Source organism: Protomyctophum bolini (genome assembly GCF_963924005.1).
Source record: "Protomyctophum bolini genome assembly, chromosome: 5".
NCBI classification, from domain to species: domain Eukaryota; kingdom Metazoa; phylum Chordata; class Actinopteri; order Myctophiformes; family Myctophidae; genus Protomyctophum; species Protomyctophum bolini.
Genome location: NC_137866.1, coordinates 43,915,215 through 43,938,957, shown reverse-complemented (window position 1 = coordinate 43,938,957; position 23,743 = coordinate 43,915,215). Strand labels below are relative to the sequence as shown.

Here is a 23,743-nt window from a genome sequence, read left to right as displayed (position 1 = left end):
TAATAGATGACTTGAGAGTGAGAATAAGTATAGTCGGGTTGGGTTTATCAAAATAGTTTTTTGTTGTTGTTTTGTTACTTACTTTTAACATGTTCAAAATACAGCATTTCATTTGTTTTCATTCATTCATAAATCAGGCCTCTACCCTGACTTATTCTACCTGCACCTCAACCTTCCTCATGTGGCTGTCTGTGTGTTCTGTGATTGGGTACACACTCCTCTCCAACCCCCCAATACTGCAACCCTGACAAGACGTGCCAAAAAGATAAGCTCTCTAATCACGAGACCCTTCCCAGTACTGGCGCGCCAGGTTTTGTTTTGAATTGAGAAAAAGACAGACCTACTTGGTCAAAAACAAGGGTTCGTCATGTAAGAAAAATGTAAATAAATAAAATCCACACGCCACATTGACTCCCGTTTGCAGATATATTTATATAGTGATAACATTTCAAAACTTCTGAATGTGGTGTGTGGACTGGATTGTATTATTTTGTGTTAAAGCAGAAGTTTATATTTTTGTTTTAACTTGTGTGGTAGCAGCTCAGCAGCTGTAGTTTTCCCAAAGTTAATCATAACACACACGCACGCACGCACGCACGCACGCACACACACACACACACACACACACACACACACATACACACACACACACACACACACACACACACACACACACACAACACACACACACACACACACACAGGTTTCCCCAGGTGTGACTGTTATGGGGACTGATATGGGGACATGGCAGGGTTGGGGGTGTGGCCGTTGTTCATAAGAGCAGGACAGTGACATCACGCCTCAGTCCAAAAGGTAAGGCCATTAACAGCTCAGCCAGTCTTCATTGAAAACAACTTTCACTCTATATTTTACTCTTTGTGAAATTTATATAGCTATATACATTTATTTATATTGAGTTTAGTTTTTAGTTTTTTTTAACAAGTAGCTAGGCTATAGGGCAGTTTTGCAAGGAACGTGGACCCATTCAAGCAGATAAACAACTTCTAAAAGAAATGCTTAATTAGCTTAAGTCCTTGTTCACGCAAATAACCATGGAGTTGAGGGAGCGCTCGGCGGGAGAGTTCTTTGTGCAGAGGGATGTTCTGGATGAGTTGGACTTGGACAAACTGGGCCGCAAAAAGACCCACTCCACCAAACCGTCCGTGGCTGAACGGGTCAAAGATTATCTCAGGTGAGCAGATAATACACGAGGGCAGAATGACAAGTGCCCCTATGTTATGATAGAGGGTCCCTGCTGCTGCTGCAAACGTCTGTTGGTCCGTTTGAGTCTACGAACGGAGCAGAATGTACTGTAGTACAATGATAAAATGCCTAATGTGCAGTGCTCTGGTAACTTCGATTACTCCCAGCGCACACGCCGCACAGTGTGTTTGGTGCGTAATGAGCACGTGCCAAAGGACCATCAAAGGAGTGTGCCACATGCACACTGTGCGCAACTTGTAGCCTACACACCCTACAACCAAACTAAAACTAAAACAGAAAGAGCCGGTCTGTAGGCTAATGCAGTCTATACTTGTAGGCTACTAGCTCATTTAACTCTCTCCAACTCTGTTTACAATCTAACAAAAACATGACCCATAGCCTAGGCTATGTTAGGCTATATGGGTCATGTACTGTATGAACTTGGACGTCACGTCGTAGAATCATGTTGGAACAAAGAAAAACTTACAGTCGAGTGCTGCTCACTGCTGGCGTCTCTCCCTCTGTGCACTTTTATCAGGTTGTTACTTTGGATGTAAGATGATGAAGATGGTGATTGATTTGTGTGCATTCTGAAACGTGCTTGTGAACAGTGAATGCATGAATTCATCAAATATGTCTAAACAAAGTGATGTGTGTTGCATGTGCATGGCTATAGGCCTATGCTTTTAAAATGAATCTAATTTATGCTCACTGAAACTATATCTGACAGTGAGTTGCTGATTGATTGTTTGATTAAAATGTAGGTTGATTAGGCCTAAATTATTATTTATTTTTTATTACAAAATGCATAGGCCTGTCGTTGCGCTATAAAAGCATGTAGGGGCGACTGTGGCTCAGGAGGTATAGAGCTGGGTGGGTGAATGGTAATGCCCAATCTATGTAAAGCGCCTTGGATAAAGGCGCTATATAAATGCACGATTTACCATTTATGTAGGGGCCTATATGAGTGTGTGTGTGTGTGTGTGTGTGTGTGTGTGTGTGTGTGCACATGCGCAGAGAGAGTGTCAGTCACTTATTGACATTTTGAGATGAATATTCTGACCCCTACCAGAAAAGCTCTAATATGTCCTGACCATTTAACTATGATTTATACACTATGGATAATTAGTATGGACTTAGACTGTTATTCGTCTCAACTGCTCGATTAATGAGTGGTGTTTGCATGCTTATATTTGGCTCTAAGGAGAGACTGTCCATTATGCAACTGTAGCATCCCAAGGCAGCAGGCTGCCGGTTACAAAGTGCTGAGTGATGCCTCGACTGTTTGTTTCACATGAGCAAGCTCAGACAGCCAAACAGGGACACGGGCAAAGGTCACACAGTGAGGGCTCTTGGGGTCGGAACTCGGAAGCCCTGCGATGTATTATTTGTACCACATCTTTTACAAAACATTAACTCACGATGGGAATGATTCAGGATTTCAGGAGTCAGGACACAGTTTGAAGAGCAGACAGTTGTCGGTCAACACTTCAATTAGTAGGCTAGGTGGAATGCGCACAGATTAGCAAAGAACACAGCCGAAGATTGCAATAGCTATACATTAACTTTGTTTTATATTTGATTATTTTGCGTCACCCCCAATGTACTTGTTGACAATAATCGGCTCTGTGTATATAACTGTATAGTCTCAGGTTTCCAAAAGGTGGCATAGCCTACCCATTTCCTGTTCCGATATTTTTTTCCCATATAGCTTCGATTGATTGGCTTGGCAGCAATCAATCAAATAAGCCAGTCAAATTTGAGGAGTCAGGATGCATTTGCACACTCACTCACCTGTTAGCCTGGGAAGCGTTCCTTTTCGGGTTTATGATCCGGTCGGGAGTGGATGGTACGTCATGTTGTAGTCACTGATTTCATTTGTAGTCATCGGGCAGGAAACCACAAACTGGAATCAGAAGTACCCAAAATTCCCTGTGATCAAGGACATCATAATTTTAGCGCCTACCCAATAAAAGCCTTGATGCGGCATACGGTATGAATTCGACACGCTTCTTCAAGTACGTCTTGGAACAGTTTGTTTGATATATCCATTTTATTCCAACTGGTCGCGACTGGCATTACTAAAAACAAACAGGGTGGACCAAAACAAAGTGACGCCGAAAAAGCCGGAAACCAAACGTTTTTTTGTCTTTTTTTTATTTTACCATCCGGTCACACATCGCTTTAGAAACACAGACCAGGCTTTCCTCAGAGGTGGAAAGCCTGGTGACGCGAGGTTACTCACCTGTAAACCTGTTATGCAATAGCCATTTGGGTACTTGGCTTATGAATCGAGGGGAAAGCGTTCAATCGTGCACGTGCATGCACATCATGCACGGATGTGCACACGCATGATCCTGCCAAAAAGACTGGCAGAAAACACCATCGTGTCACGTGAAGCGACCCCCATGCCCCTTCTCAGCCAATCACAAGCCGAATCCTCTTCACCAACTATCTTAGGCAATTGGCCCGGAAGAACCAGTGCTGGGATTGGAGGCAGAGAGTGATTTACTTGTTTTATTTTTTGTTTTGTCTTTAACTTTGTTACATTGTGATATGCATGTGACACGGCGCAAACTGCATATAGCAGTATTACAATTCTGTCCTAGCACGTGAGAAGAGGCACTAGGTTATCTTGTGTTAGCCTGACGGAGCAGCCAGTGCGTCACCCTTCTACAAGGCCAGCTGATAAATGTGTTTATCAGAGTACTGCAGCTGTCCCGACTACAGAGACTATACTGCACCGCCATCCCCCAGAAAACCACGCACATCGTCAGACCTGCAACTACAAGCCACAGACAAATAAAAGCCAATCAAGGTCATTGAACAATCACATGGACCACCCTATATAATTAGTCGACCAAGGTTCACTTAGGGCTCTACTTGGTCTACTGCCTTTTTCCTTTGTATCTTTGCTGATAACTGCCGATCTACGAGTTTATTACGTTGCAAAGTAAGCTTGTAGATTGGCTATTTTCGGATAGCATAATCATTTCCATATTTAAACATCTTCATACATTTTCAAAATATTGCAATAAAAAGCAGAAATAGCAGATCTGCAAGTGCATATTTTGTATTACGAACAAAGCCTAAAGGGCAAACAGAAACTACGTTTTTATTCATATTATGTTCCGATGTTCAATGCCAAAATCACAATGAAATCATGAATCAACTTAAATGTATAGTTGTGACAGCCCTAGCTACTTTGCAATTTGTACTTTAGAATGCTATAGACCAGGAGTATCTTCTGTACTTTGACTTAAGCACTGGGTTGAGTACTTTGTCCTATAGCCTGGCAGGGCCAGATGGACAATTCCTTTTTAGCTGTGGCAGATTCGTCTGGTTTCCAGGCTAACTTTGTCCACCATTGCTGATCGTCTGAGACGTTCCTCTCACCCATGTCTCTGTCCCTCCCTCCTCGGCCACAGATGCTCAGGTCCCAGGCTGAAGCAGATGGTCCTGGGCTGTGTGCCTGTCCTCTCCTGGCTGCCCCACTACTCCATCAGAGAGAACGGCGTGGGAGACCTCATTGCTGGCGTCAGCGTGGGCATCATGCATCTGCCACAGGGTGCGTATAGGTATAGTCAATAAACTGTACAGGTTCCCAAACTTTCCCCCTCAGAAGACTCATATTTGAACTGGGGACCCCACCCTGACAAGCACTTGTATGCTTCATACTTGTCCTGATGAAGACTCCTTTGTGAGTCGAAACATGTTGGTGATTTAACTTTATTAATAAAGTACTTAGATTTTATAGCCACCATCTCTTTTTTTTTTTTTACTTTTTTGAGTGCTTAATTGGATTGGTGCCTTTTCTTAAGCACTTGTAGGTGTTGAGGCATTACATTTAGTTTGACTATCTGTTCCAATATTGTTCAAATAACCGAACTACAAGCTCACAACGCCTCGCAATGTGAGCCGTTGACATGTGAGCTTGTAGTATTTTCACATTTTGTGCCTGTTTGTTGCATGGTTACTAGTGATTTTTTTAAAAGGTTGTCCTTAAGTGTCACCTTAGAAAAATGCAGATACCCTGTATATAATTATACTGTATGTTGGTTTGTTTGCTGTTGATTGAGAAAACAATGTTGCACATTAAGCTACTCATCTGGCAGCCCAAAATCATTTGCCAGTTTGGGAACCATTTACATACTGTACTGACGAACACAGTGTTCAGAAACCTTTAACCCTGCTGAGTTGTGAGCTTGTAGATCAGTTATTCTCAGATTTAGGGGGCCTGAGAACAAACCAAGTAATAAGTATAGGGTTTAAGTGGCAAAGTGGTAGTTTGAATTGTGTTTAAGAAGGGATGTGAGAGCTCACTGTTATTAGAAGCTCCCAGGTTATACTTTCTTCAGTACTTACTATGAGAACATTTCAACTGTTGTCAAACATTGTCACAGTACGTCCTGAATAATGTGTAGTGTATAGCCTGCATTGGAGCTTCTAATAACAGTGTGCAGAGTCGGAGGACATCCATTGTTCTTCCCAGTTTATGTATTTTTGCTCAGCACCTGCTAAACAAAACAACCACCGCTCATCCATTTACTAAAAACTTGGATGAGGTGCTGGAGCTGAATAGAAACAGCTTGAAACAGAACAAATTAGCAGCCGCACACAGATATCTTCTTCATGCAAGCTTTGGGTGACCACCTTCAGGCAAAGTGAATGCAGCAGTACATAATATAGTGTTTGAGCAGTGCCCTCACTTGATAGCCAATACAAAACACCTGTGACTAGATGACATTCCAGTGACATTCCAGTGACATCAGTGGAATAGAGCGTCGCAGTCCCGCCCCCTTCCATGACGACGCCAGGCCCAGGAAATAGTTCCCAATGCATTTTTCCCATAGACATTTCAAAACGTATTTATTTAAAGACCGTACAAAGCCAACAAAGCGTACAAAGCCAACTCTTGTCATGACAAATCATGACCACAAACACAATATTTTGGACCAAACAAATAATTACAAAGAAGAAAAGCAACAAAAAAAGTGTTGTAACATGCCGTTTTCTTCTTCTTTCTAATTATTTGTTCAGCCCGATTTTTTTTGTTTGTTGTCATGATTTGTCACGACAAGAGTTGGCTTTGTCCGCGGCATAAACGTCTTTAAATAAATACTTCCTGAAAAGTCTATGAGGAAAATGAACAGGGACTGCGACGCTCTATAATATAGAGCGTCGCAGTCTTTCTAATACGGAGTCTAATATTATTAGACTCCGTATTAGAAAGCAATTGGGTCTCTTCCTTGCTCGCTGCACAAAGGCTCTGTTCCATTGGGTCAGGGTGCTGGTATTATGCATGTTGGCACTCTGCAACACCATAGTCAGTAGCTTCACGAAGACACAAGCTGCAGCTTAGAGCAGGCGTCTCTTCCGGACTTTTATGGTTTTATGGTTTTTATGGTTTTATGGTTTTTATGGAAATGAAGCTTGCGTGCAGCTGCAATTTACAGCGTCCTGCAAAGCGTCGGCACTCGGCAAACACCTCCCGAAAATATCGCGGAGATTTTTGGACCACAATTCTTATATGAGAAGATTTTAAGATGACCCAATGTTATTCTCATAGAGAAATTACTTACGCGAAGTCGCGAACCAGGGGATTAGAGAGTGACGTCAGGACTTGAGCACTCCTAGACCTAGACCAGCCTAATTTATTTCAGTATATGGCACTATTTAGAATGATGTTCTATTTATACATTCTATTGATGCAGAGATAAATGCAATTTCAATCCAATCTGATTAATCAGCTGGTACCATTCAGTTAAGATGTTTTGACTGGTCAGCCACTGACAAAATCACCTTATTTTGCGTATGCTATTCTTTACCTACCATTATGTTATGCTTTAGCTATTGAAAAATAGCAGATCTACAAGCTCTTGTAGGTCTGCTATTTTTGAAAAATCAAAGAACGACTGACATAGAAACATAGCTTTTTCAGAAAACTGTCAGGATTTAGAAGACATTTTTTTAATCTGATCTCAGGTAAGAAAATGACTTGGCTGTGTAGGTACCATCAGGGCTTTCTCTGGTAGAGATAATTTCACAGAAGAACACTCAACACTGTCCCTCTCGATCAGGTGTCTTGCCAACAAATGTTGCTAAGTGCAGGTTACTGATGGTTCAGTTTAGATAAGCCTGTATGGTCAGAAGAAAAACTGTGTTTATTAGACTTTGTGGTGTAGTGTGGGTGACAGAACTACATTACAGGGCAATTACTGTAGAGGGCCTATTCAATGTCTGTTTCCCAAAAGGGGAACAAGTGGTTACATCATAAAGGTTAAAATTATGGTGTTTAGGCATTAGAGGTTAAGTTTAGGCAATGGTGTGGCTGTATGATTTATAGTCCATTTTATAGTGTGTAAAATGGTGTCTTACAAACCCATGAGGGTTGGACACTTTGTGTACAGGACACTAAAGATAAAATAATCAATCACTATAGTTTCATATTTTTTTGTGTGTCTTATCAATTGCTATCAAATGGTATAGTTTTATTGTGTTCTGCATGTCTTATTAATGGCTGTATGTTCTTTTGTATGTCTATAAATAAAGTTGACAATTGATTGATTATGATTCCGGTTAATAATAGGAACAGTTAGTTTGCTTAACATCCTTTGTTCTCATAACGTTCCCATAACCAAATCCAATTGGCTTTTCATAGGGGGATCCGACGGTAATTCCGACGGAGCATTAGTCCGACATGCGGGAACAACGGTCGGACTAGCGCTCGAACATGCGCTGCTCCCGTGCTTGCGGTTATGGTTAGGTTAGGGTTTGAGGTAGGTTGTCGGTCTAATGACTGTCGGACCAATAATAGTGTCAGAACTACTAGAGCCTGTAACCTTAATAGGCCATAATGAAATATTGTCTCTGTCGGGTCGAGAAAAATGTCCAAAACTGTGCAGTGTGATCAAGTAGGTAGGGAATTAATTCATGAAAAAAGAGAGAGAAAAGAGATAGGAGGTTTCTGCCCCGACAGCAATAATATAGTGTCTGCCCAACAGCAACAAATATCATCAGGCCATAAATGCAGAGATTGTGGAGTTATAAAGGTTTCCTTTATGTTCTGTGCTTCCAGGTATGGCGTATGCCCTCCTGGCCTCCTTGCCACCAGTGTTTGGCCTGTACACCTCCTTCTACCCTGTGCTGGTCTACTTCTTCTTCGGAACCTCCAGACACATCTCTGTGGGTGAGAGAGAACACCTTATATGTCACTGGTTCTCTGTGGGTTCTCTGGTTCTCTGTGGGTGAGAGAGAACACCTTATATGTCACTGGTTCTCTGTGGGTTCTCTGGTTCTCTGTGGGTGAGAGAGAACACCTTATATGTCACTGGTTCTCTGTGGGTTCTCTGGTTCTCTGTGGGTGAGAGAGAACACCTTATCTCACTGGTTCTCAACGTTTTCAGACCGAAGCTCACAATGCCTGGCAACGTTAGGAATCGTGAGCTTGTACTGTAGATCGTCTATTTTAACAATTTTAGCCTGTTTCTCATATTATTTGACAATCTGGCCAATATTTGACCAGTTTGTATTGTGTAGTTTGTTGATTACTTTTGAGTCCTTAAACTGTCACTTTACTGTCATCAGGGGAACCCCCCTCCCCCTGTACTACTTTTAAAATGTCAGTATCTGTACTTAACAAAGTACAATATTTGCCTCTGCATTTCCAGGAAGGGACCTCCCGGGACCCAATCATTAAAATACATTGTGAATGAACTAATTAAGCCCCATTTCAGAAATAGTGAAACGCTACACAGCTGCATGGAGCCTGTTGAGGATGTTGTCAATCTCGGCATCATTCTCCTCATACCCATGTCTCTGTGTGTCTTTCTTTATACGAAGCCAAGCGTATCAGCAGCAGCAGCAGCAGCTACTATGGACACTATGACGATCGTCCACTGCTCTTCCATTTCTCCATTCTTTGGATTAATAAAGCAGTGCTTCCTGGATCTTTTCCTTCTAGTGCATTGTTGTCCCGTTATAAGCCGCTATAAAGCGTTCCAACACGGAGTTACACATCGGATTCGGGCCTGTCTTCCTCTTCTGTGCAAGTCGGGTGTTTATCTTTCTGCTGAATAGATGACGGTCTGACCAGCATTCTGCCTGTGATGTGATGTGATGAACAATTTAACATTGATATAAAAATGTCATGATTTATTTGTGAGGGGCGCTAGCCCCTCCTATATTCAGCTATTAGTGAAGATTTTTGTCCTAACACAAACTCCATTAATTCCCATTGACAATGAATAGAGAATTCACTTCATGTGTGTCTGAGCAAATCTGTATTTGTGTACCCATTGACAATTAATTGATGTATCTGAGCAAATCAACATGTTTCGTCATGATGTATGTATGATGATAAGAGCGTCCCTCACTTCACACAGGTGTGATTTTTGTCTTACACAAACATGAAATTCCCATTGAAAAGGAATGAAGAATTTGACGTCATAGTGTCTGAGCAAATAGGCATAGTGTCTATTTTACGTCATGATGATGTACGATGATACGAGGGCCCCTCACTTCACACGGGTGTGATTTTGTCTTCCTAACCTTGTGTCATCTTCAATAAAAGGTGTAGCCTCCTCCGACTTCCTCGTCCCACAACTCAGGTTCTCACTTTCTCTCAGTAGTTGAGTCTTATTTGACCAGGAGTATATTATAATTCGACTAAGTAGTACTGGGGGCGGTTGACTGCTTTGTCCACCACCACTGCACCTAACAGAGGGAACCAGGGGAAATACTACAGTATAGGATGGGATTCTGTGTGAAATCTGTATGAAACTCATCCTTCTTCTCTCTTGCGTGTGTGTGTGTGTGTGTTTGTGTGTGTGTGTGTGTGTGTGTGTGTGTGTGTGTGTGTGTGTGTGTGTGTGTGTGTGTGTGTGTGTGTGTGAGAGTGTGTGACTGTGTGTGTGTGTGTGTGTGTGTGTGTGTGTGTGTGTGTGTGTGCGCGCACGTGCGTGCGTGCACTCTTGTGCATGCGTGCGTCCAGGTACATTTGCTGTGATCAGCATCATGATTGGCAGTGTGACAGAGAAGCTTGCACCGGACAGTGACTTTCCGAGTCTGAATGGAACCAATGTCAATGGGACGGCGGGTCTGGACATTGGGACCAGAGACGCCCAAAGAGTGCAGATTGCAGTGGCCCTAACTGTACTGACAGGACTGTTTCAGGTTAGTGACCCTAACTGTACTGACAGGACTGTTTCAGGTTAGTGGCCCTAACTGTACTGACAGGACTGTTTCAGGTTAGTGGCCCTAACTGTACTGACAGGACTGTTTCAGGTTAGTGGCCCTAACTGTACTGACAGGACTGTTTCAGGTTAGTGGCCCTATAACTGTACTGACAGGACTGTTTCAGGTTAGTGGCCCTAACTGTACTGACAGGACTGTTTCAGGTTAGTGACCCTAACTGTACTGACAGGACTGTTTCAGGTTAGTGGCCCTAACTGTACTGACAGGACTGTTTCAGGTTAGTGGCCCTAACTGTACTGACAGGACTGTTTCATGGTTTCAACGACTGATTTCCCTCCATAGAAGCCAGCATCACTTCTATGGCAGCATGTTGCGCAGGGAAAATAGCCTATATCTACAGGCTCTCAATGCGTCGGCTATTTTTGGTTATTATTTTAAGATTAAGGCATTTCAAGTAGTCCAACCTAGCAATGTACCGGTACATATATAAATTGTAGATCGGCTATTTTCACAATATTTATCTGTGGAGCCGAGTTAAAATAAATGTAATGCCTCAACTCCCACAAGTGAAGTCCAAGTGGGTGGGTGGGGTAATACGGTATAGTAAAGCTAATGGTAATTTTACGTGGTCACGGACTGAAAAGGTTGAGAACCACTGAGAACTACTGTATCAAATTGTGTGTGTGTGTGTGTGTGTGTGTGCGTGCAGATCCTGTTGGGTCTGGTACGGTTCGGGTTCGTGGTCACGTACCTGTCCGAGCCTCTGATCCGAGGCTACACTACAGGAGCGGCGTGCCACGTGACCATCTCCCAAGTCAAGTATCTGTTCGGAATCAAGCCCCAGCGCTTTTCCGGACCCCTCTCTCAAGTTTATGTGAGTGTATAATAATATCAATGCAATGACCCTAACGCAATGCTGTGTCGCACGTAAATAGAACGATGAACATATCAGCGTGTCAGTATTTGTAGACATGTCCCCTTTGTTTATTTTTTTTAGAAGACGGTTTCAACAAGTATTTTCTCTACAGTGGCAGTGCTCCGTTCAGTAGAGTTCATTAAAAACAGAAGAATCACTCACAAAACACTCACAAAAAGGTCCTTTATAGGTAGCTTTTGTTGAGGAATGCTCTGCCGAAACGCGTTCACATGCTGTTTGTGCCTAATTAAAGCTGCACTATGCAACTTTTCCCTTCTTCTACCCGGGATTTGAACCCAAATGCTGCAAGTGCTGACATTTTAACCATTGAGCTGATAGAGCGTCGCAGTCCCTCCCCCTTTCAGAAGGGGTGGCCCAGGAAATTAATCTCAATGCATTTTTCCCATAGACATTTCAAAACGTATTTATTTAAAGACCTTTAAAGCGTCGTACGAAGCCAACTCTTGTCATGACAAATCACGACAACAAACTAGAAAGTAGAAAAAAACGGCAGGTTACAACACTGTTTTTTGTTGTTTTTCTTCTTTGTAATTATTTGTTTGGTCCAAAATATTGTGTGTGTTGTCATGATTTGTCACGACAAGAGTTGGCTTCGTACGCCAGCACTTAAAAGGTCTTTAAATAAATACGTTTTGAAATGCCTATGGGAAATATGCATTGGGATTCATTCGGGAACCCATGACTTAAAGGCCCCAGTGACACTTCTGTTTTGAATGATGCATTTATTTGAGTTTTTTTTTAATGTTTATTCTACCTCTGTTACTCCACTCCTCTCACCATAGACCCTGTGGGAGATCTTTAAGCTGCTGGGGGGGACTAAAGTGCCAGAATTGGTCGTCAGCCTGGTGTCTCTGGCTGTTCTCATTGTGGTCAAAGAGCTCAACGCCTACTATAGCAAGAAGCTGCCTCTTCCCATCCCTATAGAACTCATAGTTGTAAGTCCTTGGTGTGCTTATGTCGTTAGTTCCTTTTATTCATAGCTTCACCTGCTTGTTCCACATCACCTTTCTCTCATACGCTGTTGTATGTCATCCCCATATTTGTGTTTCTTCGTAAATTAATGCCCTGGCCTAGGTACTTGCGTCATACTATGAGCGCCACACAAAAGCACAATTTGAATAGCAGATGCGCAAGCTCGAAACGAAGGCGACACGCTTTGGGCTTCATGTGCATCTGCTACTTTAGCTATTTTTTAATTTGAATCCCCAAAAGTTACAGCTTTGGACATACTGTATGAGGTGAGATGATATATGCTTTGACTCAATAAGCCAGCAGAGGGCGCTTGATCACTGCACGCTGCTGGACAGGAAAGGACTCAATTATTGACGATGATTAATCTCAACATCTCAAAGTGAAAGTGACACAATGTCACAATGGTTTATTTACAGTTTGGGTGTTCCCAACAATGGGATCATTAGAGTAACAATATATCTCACACCACCACCCCACACACACACACACCAATGTTCCTTTTGTCATATACCACACACACACCAATGTTCCTTATGTCTTACCACACACACACACACACCAACGTTCCTTATGTCCACACACACACACACACACACACACACACACACACACACACACACACACACACACACACACACACACACCAACGTTCCTTATGTCTTACCACACACACACACACACACACACACACACACACACACACACACACACACACACCAATGTTCCTTATGTCTTACCACACACACCAACTTTCCTTATGTCTTCCTGGCAGATCATAGGAGCAACAATCATCTCCTACTTTGCTGACCTTCCTGCCAATTATGACATCGATGCGGTTGGAGCGATCCCCAGCGGGTTCGTTTTCACGCACGCACGCACGCACGCACGCACGCACGCACGCTCGCACAGAACCCAATGAACCCCCTGTTCTGACAAAGATGGTTTATTATTGCAGATATGATCTGTTGATTTAACTATTTATAACTATTAGTTCCTTTGACCTTTAGTGGCCTAATTTGATTATTAGGATACTAAATCAGTTCAACGCAGCAAATGTTCTCAGAGCTCGGTTGAATCATATTTATTTTTATGTGATTTTATTATCGTCAATAAATATCTACATAGTAAATGTCGTCAGAGTTGTCATTATGTTATACTTTAACGATTGAAAAATAGCAGATCTACAAGCTCATAGCACGGCACCGGTCTGCTATTTTAGAAAAATCGTGAAAATGTGCCTAAAATCTTTTAATATATATTATTACAGACATTTTAACTAAAATCTTTGCTTCTAGGGGGGGTCCCTGGAACAACATATTTTCAGATGGGGGGTGGAGGCATATTACATAATAATCTTTGGGGTCCTTGACATGAAATATTGAGCACCACTGATACAGAAACATAAGGTTTTTCATAAAACTGTCTGGGTTAATAATAGTCTCTGTTGGGTGGAAACCTCATAATGTCCAACACTTTACTTTTCAACATTCAAATTCAAAAACCGCAAAAGTAGCAAATCGACAAACTCAAAAAGAGCTCGCGGATCGGCCAAGTAGGGACACTAAATACTTTATGAGAAACAAAACCCATAAAAAGTTAAAAAAATATGAGGTTTCTCCCCCGACAGCAACCAAAAAAGAGCACTCAGGATTTCACTGTGTGTATCCTGCTCTCTCTCTCTCTCTCTCTCTGTCTCTCTACCAACCCTCCTCAGGCTGGTGGCCCCGCGTGTCCCAGACGTGTCGTGGTTCTCAGAGATGATAGGCGATGCGTTCGCCGTGGCCATCGTGGCCTACGCCATCTCCATCTCTCTGGGCAAGACCTTTGCCCTCAAACACGGCTACAAGGTGGACAGCAACCAGGTGAGACTGGGTCAACACAGACATAAATACATGCGCTTGTGCATTATTGGCTGTTGATGCGGTGACGTAACTACGGTACACTTCAAGGTAGGTATAAGGTCAATAACGGGTCTTTCACTTAGTAAGAGACCACACCTTCGCTCAAGATTAACAGTTTATTGAAACAGAATGAGATGAATGCATGGAGTGGCGTGAGGAACCCAAGGTCGGGTCTAAAGGGTTTAGAACAGCAGTTGTACACAAGTAGACAGGTATAGACATTAGTTAGTAGCAGTACTTGTGTGCAAGGCGCAAGTTGGCACCTCGACACAGTGCATTTCTAGTTATGTATGTGATGTGTAACTGGCCTAGATCTGCATCTATTAGCTAATGTATACTGTATCGTTCTGTTGAGCTGGTCAAGTCGTCGTCAGAGGCCTTTTGTGGCGGTTCTGGAACTTGAAGTCGGCAGGGCGAACGGTTCTCGAGTTACATGGATTTCAGACGTACACTGCACACACACACACACACACACACACACACACACACACACACACACACACACACACACACATAGATAGATTATGCTCCTTTATAGTTAGTGTGGTTGCAGACTATAGTTATTGTCACACTTTATTATTCTTTTTCTGGAGTAACCTACCTAACTTCCGCTGTGATTTGTAGTAGCTAATTGGCTGTTGTTGGTTACGTAACCAATCTATTCTGTTTTACATCGTTTATAAAGACATAAATTCCCTTGCAGGGGCAGAAGACCTGAAACTATTCAAGCGTTATAGAAATGTTCAAAATTAGGGAGGGGCCTAGGCATGTAAGCGACTGCGGCGACCACACTTTGCAATTTTTCAAAATTGTGACTTTTTCTAGTTTTAATTGTATCCATTTTATTCTCTATATCTCTTGTTTTTATCCTGTAAATGTAAAGCACTTTTTGTTGCCTTGGCGTATGAAAGGTGCTGTATGAATAAATATAAATATTGCGTGCACACACATAGCCATTAAGCAGACACACAACGCCTGCAGTTTATTCAGAAACGGCCGTGAGAACTGGAATAGGCCTTCAACTGTGATCCAACGCAAACAGTTCACCGCCAAACGCCTTGACCTAATATGAAAGTGCGTAATCTCTGTTGCACATTATAGGGCTTGTCATGCTGTCACCTTGGTGGAAAGAATATGCCTCTATTCCAGGAAATAGACACAAATAGCATTCACCAACTCTCCAAATATAGCCTGAAGGCCTATTCACTGACTGACTGACTGTCTCCTTTATTTGTTCTCTTGGCATTTCCCGTCCTGTATTCAAATTTGCTAATGGAAGGGCCGGGCCGGGCCAGGCCGGCTGGCGAGCAGACCACGGCCACGTCACTCTAACTCAGACGTGACCGTAAACACACCCAATATGCCCATATATACAGTAGGCATAGTGGCATACTGTATAAGGAGATCTTGAGCCATAGATCTGACCGCTATTCCCATACGTGGTCACGCGCATATGGGACTAATGACATCACAGACAGACAGACACCTTTATTATCCCGCGGGGGAAATCAGTCGCTCAGAGGTGACAAATCTCCCGACACTATGACGCAGACATAATTGTTCAGATTGGCGGTGTGACGTACAGTTGTGAAAGCTCTGCAAATTTCACACGCACACACACACACACACACACGCACACACGCACACACACACACACACACACACACACACACACACACACACACGTCACACACACACACACACACACACACACACACACACACACACAGTTGCAGTGCGATATATGTCGTGACTCTTGAGCTTGTCGATCTGCTATTCATGGGGCACAACATCTGTGCACAGTATAGGCCTATATAACTCCAACCCCAACCTCTAAACCTCTAAACGTATCTCTAATGCCTAAACCTGAGGCTAACTAACCCCGTACCCGAGGACATTATCATCACAATGTCTAGTTTTGCAATTCTACTTATACGATATTTGTCTCTCACAAATTCAGTATACTAATATACAAGTACATCCCACACACAGAGACATGTGACATGTGCTGGTTGTGCTCTGGTGGAGGGAAACAGTGCAGGAACATCCAGAGCTGACCTGCTAAATGTTTCATGTTCAAACAATTGTGCATGAAGTGCTGCAGCTTCTCTCATTACACTGCATGGACACATTGAGGCATTGGGCCAGAACTGTGGTCTCGGCCCATATGAATAGATCAAGACCTTAACCCATTTAGACCTGACGTCGAAATATAAAAAAATAGTCCTCTGAAAGAATATATATTCAAAGATTTGTTGCCACATATTCACGATTTTTCAAAAACACTCGGTGGCGCCCTATGAGCTTGTAGATCTGCTATTTTTCAATAGCTAAAGTAGAACATAATGCTTATAGTTAAAACACCAAAAGGGGTTCCCGTCCAGAATGGGTTTTAAGCAGTACAATCATCAATGCGATCCATAGAATCACCATTAGTATAAGGATGGAATATCCCAGCCAGAGATGTTGAGAACCCCTGAGCAATATCATATTGAACTGAATCGGATAAGCAAAGGCTAAAATTGGATATCATCGCTGTTGGGGCAGAAACCTTTTAGTATTTCCTTCCATATTTCAGATCTTTATTTTTCCCACAAATACATTGTAAAAACTACTTACAATCTCAAGCTCACAACTCATCACAATGTAACGTGTTGTGAGCTGCTAATTTTGAAAACTCTGTGGTACTTGGGAGAAAAAAAAAGACGGAAAACAAACTTTCACCTAAATGGCATGCTCAAATAGGAACGGCATGACGTGGAAAGTAGTTAAGTGGTTCTGTGGTTTTATAAATGTTTAACCAATGAAAAGTATTAACAAGAGCCTGTGTGAATAATAACTCCACTGGATCCATTGCTACACAAGTTATTTTTTTCCCATTTCCTGGAAACTGTAACTGTTTTGGAAGACTGGCGAGTTCGTTCTATCGCAGTGCAAAGGCAGGAGCTTTAGGACCCAATAGCAGACAGATAGGCGCAGGCAGATGAGCTTCAATGCAAGGTTTTTATTCCAAAAAAAACCTTGCCACAAGGAACACTACAGTACACTAGGAGTTAAATCATGGATACACCAGGAGAACACTACTGACATAAAGTGACGAACTAGCAAGGGAACTGAACAAACAGGGGAGTATAAATAGACACAGACTAACTAGGCACAGGTGAAACAAAACTCAAAATCAAGACAGGGATTGGCTGGGGGACTAAGAGGACACAGGTGGAAAACAAAGACTAATCACAATACAGGTTAGACAAGGCAGGTACAGAACTACAGGGGCAGACAGGAAGGCACAAAACAATACTACAAAATAAAAGGTACACAAGTTAAAGGTGAAACTCAAACTGGAACTAAGACACAGGGAAAACACAATACTTCAAAAATCACAGGAACACAACAGAAAGGTAAAACAATAACAAAAACCAAGAACAGGGCACACAAGAAAACACAACACGTCACGGACCGTGACACAGTTGAGGATAGAGTCCTGAATAAGTGTTTCTATAATAAGTGGGGTCCGGGGACCCGCCCAGGGGTCCTTGGGGGGGTTTCACAGTGTGTCACACATGGTGTGTTTCCTGTGTTCAGGAGCTAGTGGCGCTGGGCCTCAGTAACACCATTGGAGGGTGCTTCCAGTGTTACTGTGTGACCTCCTCTCTGTCACGCAGCCTCATCCAGGAGAGCACCGGGGGCAAGACACAGGTAATGCACGCACGCACACGCACACACACACACACACACACACACACACACACACACACACACACACTCACACACACACACACACACACACACACACACACACACACACACTTTACTTACTGTACTTGTGAGGAGGACATCAACATTTTAGGACGGCAATTATATGAATGAAATATAACAAAAGCAAATAAGCCTAAAGCATTATTTTTTATAATATAGTACAATATAGAATGGTATATAGTAATAGTAACATACTCACACTGTGTGTGTGTGTGTGTGTGTGTGTGTGTGTGTGTGTGTGTGTGTGTGTGTGTGTGTGTGTGTGTGTGTGTGTGTGTGTGTGTGTGTGTGTGTGTGTGTGTGTGTGTGTGTGTGTGTGTGCGTGCGTGCGTGCGTGCGTGCGTGCGTGCGTGCGTGCGTGCGTGCGCGCGCGCGTGTGTGTGCGTGCATGTGCGTGTGCGTGTGTGTGCGTGCGTGCGTGCGTGCGTGCGTGCGTGTGTCTAGATGGCAGGTGTGGTGTCGTCCATCATTGTGCTCGTCACCGTGCTGAAGATAGGCGCCCTGTTTGAAGATCTCCCCAAGGTACCGCTCCGCAGTCTAAATCACTGCTTCTCAAATCATTTTTCATAATCATTTTTATGTAAATGTGTGTGTGTGTGTGTGTGTGTGTGTGTGTGCGTGTGCGTGCGTGCCCCCCAGGCTGTGCTAGCCACGATAGTGTTTGTGAATTTGAAAGGCATGTTTAGGCAGTTCCTGGATGTCCCTGCACTGTGGAAGAGTAACAGAGTTGATCTGGTATGGCTGCACATTAATCCCCCTATTGTTATTATTCTTAGCATTATTTACATCAAATACAGTTTTTAATGCCTAAGTACTGACAGTGTTGTTTACACCGCCCCCTACAGCTTGTGTGGATAGTCACATTCCTAGCTACCCTCCTGTTGAACTTGGACTTGGGTCTGGCGCTGGCCATCGCCTTCAGCATTCTCACCGTTATCTTCAAAACGCAGCTGTAAGTATAGCCTATACTGCTCAAGACGAGAACAAGAAAGACATGCCATCTCCCTCCACGGACGCCTTTTTGGGAGTCAATTATTTCCAATGGAAGAGTGAACATGAACACAGCCTCTGAACGATTTAATTTTAGCCCCACGGCCACTGAACTAAATATTGGACACCAGTCGCCATAAGCCACATACTGTATGTCTTATTTTATTCCGAATATTTAGAAACTGAAATGCCTTTTTTCAGAGAGACGCCTTAACCCGTAATAAAGGCACATCACACACGATGGCAAACACATAGTGGGTATGTCAATTTTGAGTGACATAACACAACTTCCTTCCTGTAATCACTGAGGTCTCTCTCTCTCTCTCTCTCCAGGCCACATTACTCTATACTGGGCCAGGTGCCGGGCACTGAGCTGTACCTGGACACAGACACATACGAGGAGGTGCGAAAACTGAACTCTCAACCGTTTTTCATTTCACAGACAACCAGTTCGATAATGCATCAGGCCAGTCTATGCTGTAACATCCTCAGTGTTTAGTTAACTCTGTGAGGGTACGAATGGGTTCCATTTGTACCTCTCAGAGTTACAGACCCATAAGGTTCCAAACTATGTACACACTTGAGTCTCCGACTGGCACTGTACTGTAGGTCCCATATAGCCTCTAGCCTGTGGCAAAGATGCTAATTAAAACAATATATATTTGGGAAAAGTTAAGCTTCAGTTTCAGTCAATTTCAGATCAATAGACCAACCCCAAAGGAGAACAATGCACAAGAACAGCCACGTTGCTGTATAAATGTCATTGTCATTGTCCACCCATTGGTTTTTATTATGTCACTGTTGCAAGCTGAGGCTGAGTGCTACTGCTAATAGCGAATAGCCTACTGTGGTGGTTGTTGTTGTTGTTGTTGTTGTTGCAGACACAATTGATGAGACTGTTTTGTAATGAAAGCTTGTGCGCTTCATTGATCACACTCACATGCACATAGTGAGTGAGTGAGTGCGTGCGTGTGTGCGTGCGTAGCTCACATCCAGCTCTATTAAGAGGAGACCACAATTATTAGACAATTGGTCTCCCGCGTGGAAAGCCAACATGTTATCCACTATAGCCTAACAGTGAATTCCCTGCATTGGCCTGCAGGGAAGATATTATAGGCACAATGGGATGCATTATTGTTGTGATATTGAATCTCAATAAAAGTAATCGGTATTTTCTTGTGTGTAGAGGCTGTAACCTCAATGCATAAATATAATTTTTTGAAGGGCAAAAGGCCAAACCGAAGGGGGCACGCCCCCCCCCCCTCAGTTCATGCCTCTGTGAACTTCCTGCTCTGCAAGCAGCAGTTTATAGATTAGATTTAGAATACAGTACATCCAGCTACAGAAAACCACGCCGATAATAAACACAGACTCAGGCATACTATTACAAAAACATGAACCGTGGTTTATTTGCTACGTTATTTAGTTTGTTGTTATACGAATGCTCCCGAGCTGCCGCATCATCAACATGAAACATTTCACTGTCAGTGTATCACAATCACATACAAACATACAAAAACAAAATGGTGAGCACGATATCGCCGCTGCCGTGCAGAAACCTGTTATCTCCATATTCTAACTTTTTAAGTTTTTTCGTAAATTCGTAAAACACACAAAGGTAACAGATCTACAAGCTCGAAGTGAATCGATGTGTTTTGAGCTTGTAGATCTGCTACTTCAGCTATTTCTCACCCGACAGCTTATTTTAAACCTACATCATGAGACACAGTTTCCGCTATCTCTGTATGGATCCCAGTTTACCACTTGTAATGTCATCATGCCACTTACTATTATAGTGTTTAACCCATTCTGACCTGAGATCAGATTCATACGAGGTTTCCACTGGACACACACAGGTCTGATTAACCCATTCTGACCTGAGATCAGATTCTAAAAAATGTCAGTCGTTCTTCGATTTTTCAAAAATAGCAGACCTACAAGCTCGTATCGCGCCACTCGGTGGCGCGATATGAGCTTGTAGATCTGCTATTTTTCAATAGCTAAAGCATAACATGATGCCAACACCAAAATGGGTGCCCGGTCAGAATGGGTTATTACCCAATTGCCTGAAACACAAGATAGCTCCATGGTGCATTTATGGAAGTGCCTGCAGGCTTATCTTACAAAATGCTGCAAATGTACTGCAGCTATGCTGTAACCCAACTATTCTAGTAGAACGCCCTACAAACAGCCATCAAAAAGTCTCTCTACCCTCCTTCAAAACCGCCATGAAAGAGCAATTTACAACTGGACCTGGACAAGTCCTCTAGCTTGCCAAAAGAAATGACCCCCCTACTGCAAGAGCAGCCCCATCTTTCTCCTGAGTCAGAAGTGAAATCACTGTTTTCTTTTCAAGATATTTTTCTTTTGGTATTATAGCAGTATGGGTGTCAAGTCACAGGTTCATAGAGAAAAGAATTAAACATCAGATTTTAGTATCAGTGACTGAGGTAATCAAACGTACTTTATATAATCACGGAGATCATGGGCATTTGAATCCTGAAATGTAACAGTTTTGGACCACTCCGACAGGATCTTGGATAGTTAGCCAAACTTTGGCAGCTGCCAACTATGTTATTGATACATCTGGGATTGGCCATTATTGTTTATTTTGCAAAAGTTTGAGAACCACTGCAATAGAGAGTGGGGGAGTGTTGGGGGTGTGGGGGGTGTATTCCATAAAGTCACATCATACAGTACAGCCTCACAATAGGCCTTATCTGACTCAACACTGTCCCTGCAGGCAAAGCCCATTCCTGGCATCACCATCTTCCGTTCATCCACTACTGTCTACTACACCAATGCAGAGATGTACCTGGAAACCCTGCAAGAGAAGGTGTGTGTGTGTGCGTGTGCGTGCGCGTGCGTGCGCGTGCGTGTGTGATGATTACTTCATACATTTTCTTACAAAACACAAGCTTTCTGGCCCGGACGCTTAGCTCAACCGTCTGGGCACCTATACTGTAGGCTACCAAGCCAGCCGGACGGCGTGCCGCTGGTTCGACTCCCGAGCCTGACGGCCTTTGCCGCGTGTCACTCCCCATCTCTTTCCCCCTTTCCTGTCTATATACTGTTCACTATCAATAAAAGGCATTAAAAGCCCCAAAACAAATAAACACAAGCCTTCTCTGCCTGTAACTCCCTTGCGGTCATGCTCTTTCTGGTGACTCCTCGCTGCTTGCGTGTTTTGCAGAGTGGCATCGACATCGGGAAGCTGCTGGAGCAGAAGAAGAAGCACGCCGCAAAGCTCAGACGTCAGCAGGAGAAAGAGAAGAAAACCAAAGAGGAGGCCAAGGAACAGGTATGGTCTCCTCCACTGAACAAGAAACAGTGTAGGATCTCCTCCACTGAACAAGAAACAGTGTAGGATCTCCTCCACTGAACAAGAAACAGTGTAGGATCTCCTCCACTGAACAAGAAACAGTGTAGGATCTCCTCCAATGCACGCTCACTCATGTCTTGTCTCGCGTAGCCAGACAACTATTCCATCCAATCTCGGAATGCTATTATACTGTAGTCCTACAGAGGCTGGAACTATACCTACCACAGAAAAGAAAATATAATTTTAGAATTTCCATGATCTGGCTAACAAATGCCTAAATGTGTAGTTATGACTCATTTAGCGTATTCACACAGCGGTTCATTTTGCTTTTCCAGGGTGACGGGAAAGACGAACTGAACAAAGACAAATTATCTTCAAAGGAGTCATGGAACCAGCGGACGCGAGTGAATGGTGGGATGTAGATAAGTGTACATCAGTGTTGTCTTTACTGTACAGTGTACATGGATGTGTCGTTGCTATATCGGGCAGAAACCTCTTATCTCCATATTTGAACTTTTTGTATATGCCCTACTTGATCATGCTACAGTACACGTGTCACACAATTGACACAAAAGCAGCAGATCCACAAGCTGGAAACGCAGCGCGAATTGACGTGTTTTTAGCGCGTCGATCGATTACTTAATTTTTTTATTTTCTTCGTGGCTTTCGCCTTTATTTTATATATTTTATGGAGGGACAGACAGTAGGCTGAGAGGAAATGGGGAGAGAGATGGGGGGGATTAAGACATGCAGTAAAGGCTGTCGGGAGTCAAACCCGCAGGGTGCATAGCATACTTAGTTTAGACTAATCATTGGTTAAGGTTAGGTTTAGGTATGCTGCCCCGTGGGAGGTTAAGGGTTGTAGTTGTAGGACTAATGCCTGGTCTAACCAATGACTAGTCTAAACCAAAAACTGTCTAAACTAAGTACTGCACCCGAACCCGCGGCACACTGCCAGACTGGATTACCAGCCAAGGTGCCTGGACCACTGAGCCACGGCCCAGGGCCGATCTGTTACCTTTGATACTTTTATGAAGGTTTCCACCCGACAGAGACGGTATTATGAATGATTAGCCTTACACTAGCCTATGTGACAATAAACAACTCCTCTCCATTCTTGACCGTTCCGCTCCCACAGACATGAAGGAGGAGAAGAGCCAGATGAGTGACGTCGACCTGACGGAGACACCGGCAAACGGCCACGTGAACCTGGCCTTCCGTCACGACGGAAACGTGTCCGAGTCGGACAGCCACGGAGGTGACGGAGGTGGCGGAGGTGACGGAGGTGACGGAGGGGACGGGGCGGTCAGACACAGCGTCATCCTGGACCTCTCCACCACCAGCTTCGTGGACACAGTCACCGTGAAAACCCTAAAGAATGTACGTGTTGTCGCAACTCAGGCTTAATCTTTGCAGCAAATTTACATTTTGTTGTAGTAATAATAGTCTTTTGAATATAATTCC

At 43.3% G+C, this 23,743-nt stretch overlaps 1 protein-coding gene across 1 annotated transcript in view; it reads left to right on the top strand.

Moving 5' to 3' along the window:
* Window positions 1-824: 824 nt before the first annotated feature.
* LOC308315143 (solute carrier family 26 member 6-like) overlaps window positions 825-23,743 on the top strand; it is a 26,859-nt gene continuing 3,940 nt past the window's right edge. The window contains exons 1-17 of the mRNA XM_080762982.1: window positions 825-1,192; window positions 4,632-4,771; window positions 8,282-8,392; window positions 10,196-10,377; window positions 11,108-11,272; window positions 12,118-12,270; window positions 13,080-13,162; window positions 14,022-14,169; window positions 17,794-17,907; window positions 18,412-18,489; window positions 18,607-18,702; window positions 18,813-18,919; window positions 19,291-19,360; window positions 21,701-21,793; window positions 22,151-22,258; window positions 22,615-22,690; window positions 23,418-23,659. Coding sequence (XP_080619108.1) covers window positions 1,053-1,192; window positions 4,632-4,771; window positions 8,282-8,392; window positions 10,196-10,377; window positions 11,108-11,272; window positions 12,118-12,270; window positions 13,080-13,162; window positions 14,022-14,169; window positions 17,794-17,907; window positions 18,412-18,489; window positions 18,607-18,702; window positions 18,813-18,919; window positions 19,291-19,360; window positions 21,701-21,793; window positions 22,151-22,258; window positions 22,615-22,690; window positions 23,418-23,659 — 2,106 coding nt within the window. The 5' untranslated portion in view covers window positions 825-1,052. The remainder of the gene's footprint in view (window positions 1,193-4,631; window positions 4,772-8,281; window positions 8,393-10,195; window positions 10,378-11,107; window positions 11,273-12,117; window positions 12,271-13,079; window positions 13,163-14,021; window positions 14,170-17,793; window positions 17,908-18,411; window positions 18,490-18,606; window positions 18,703-18,812; window positions 18,920-19,290; window positions 19,361-21,700; window positions 21,794-22,150; window positions 22,259-22,614; window positions 22,691-23,417; window positions 23,660-23,743) is intronic.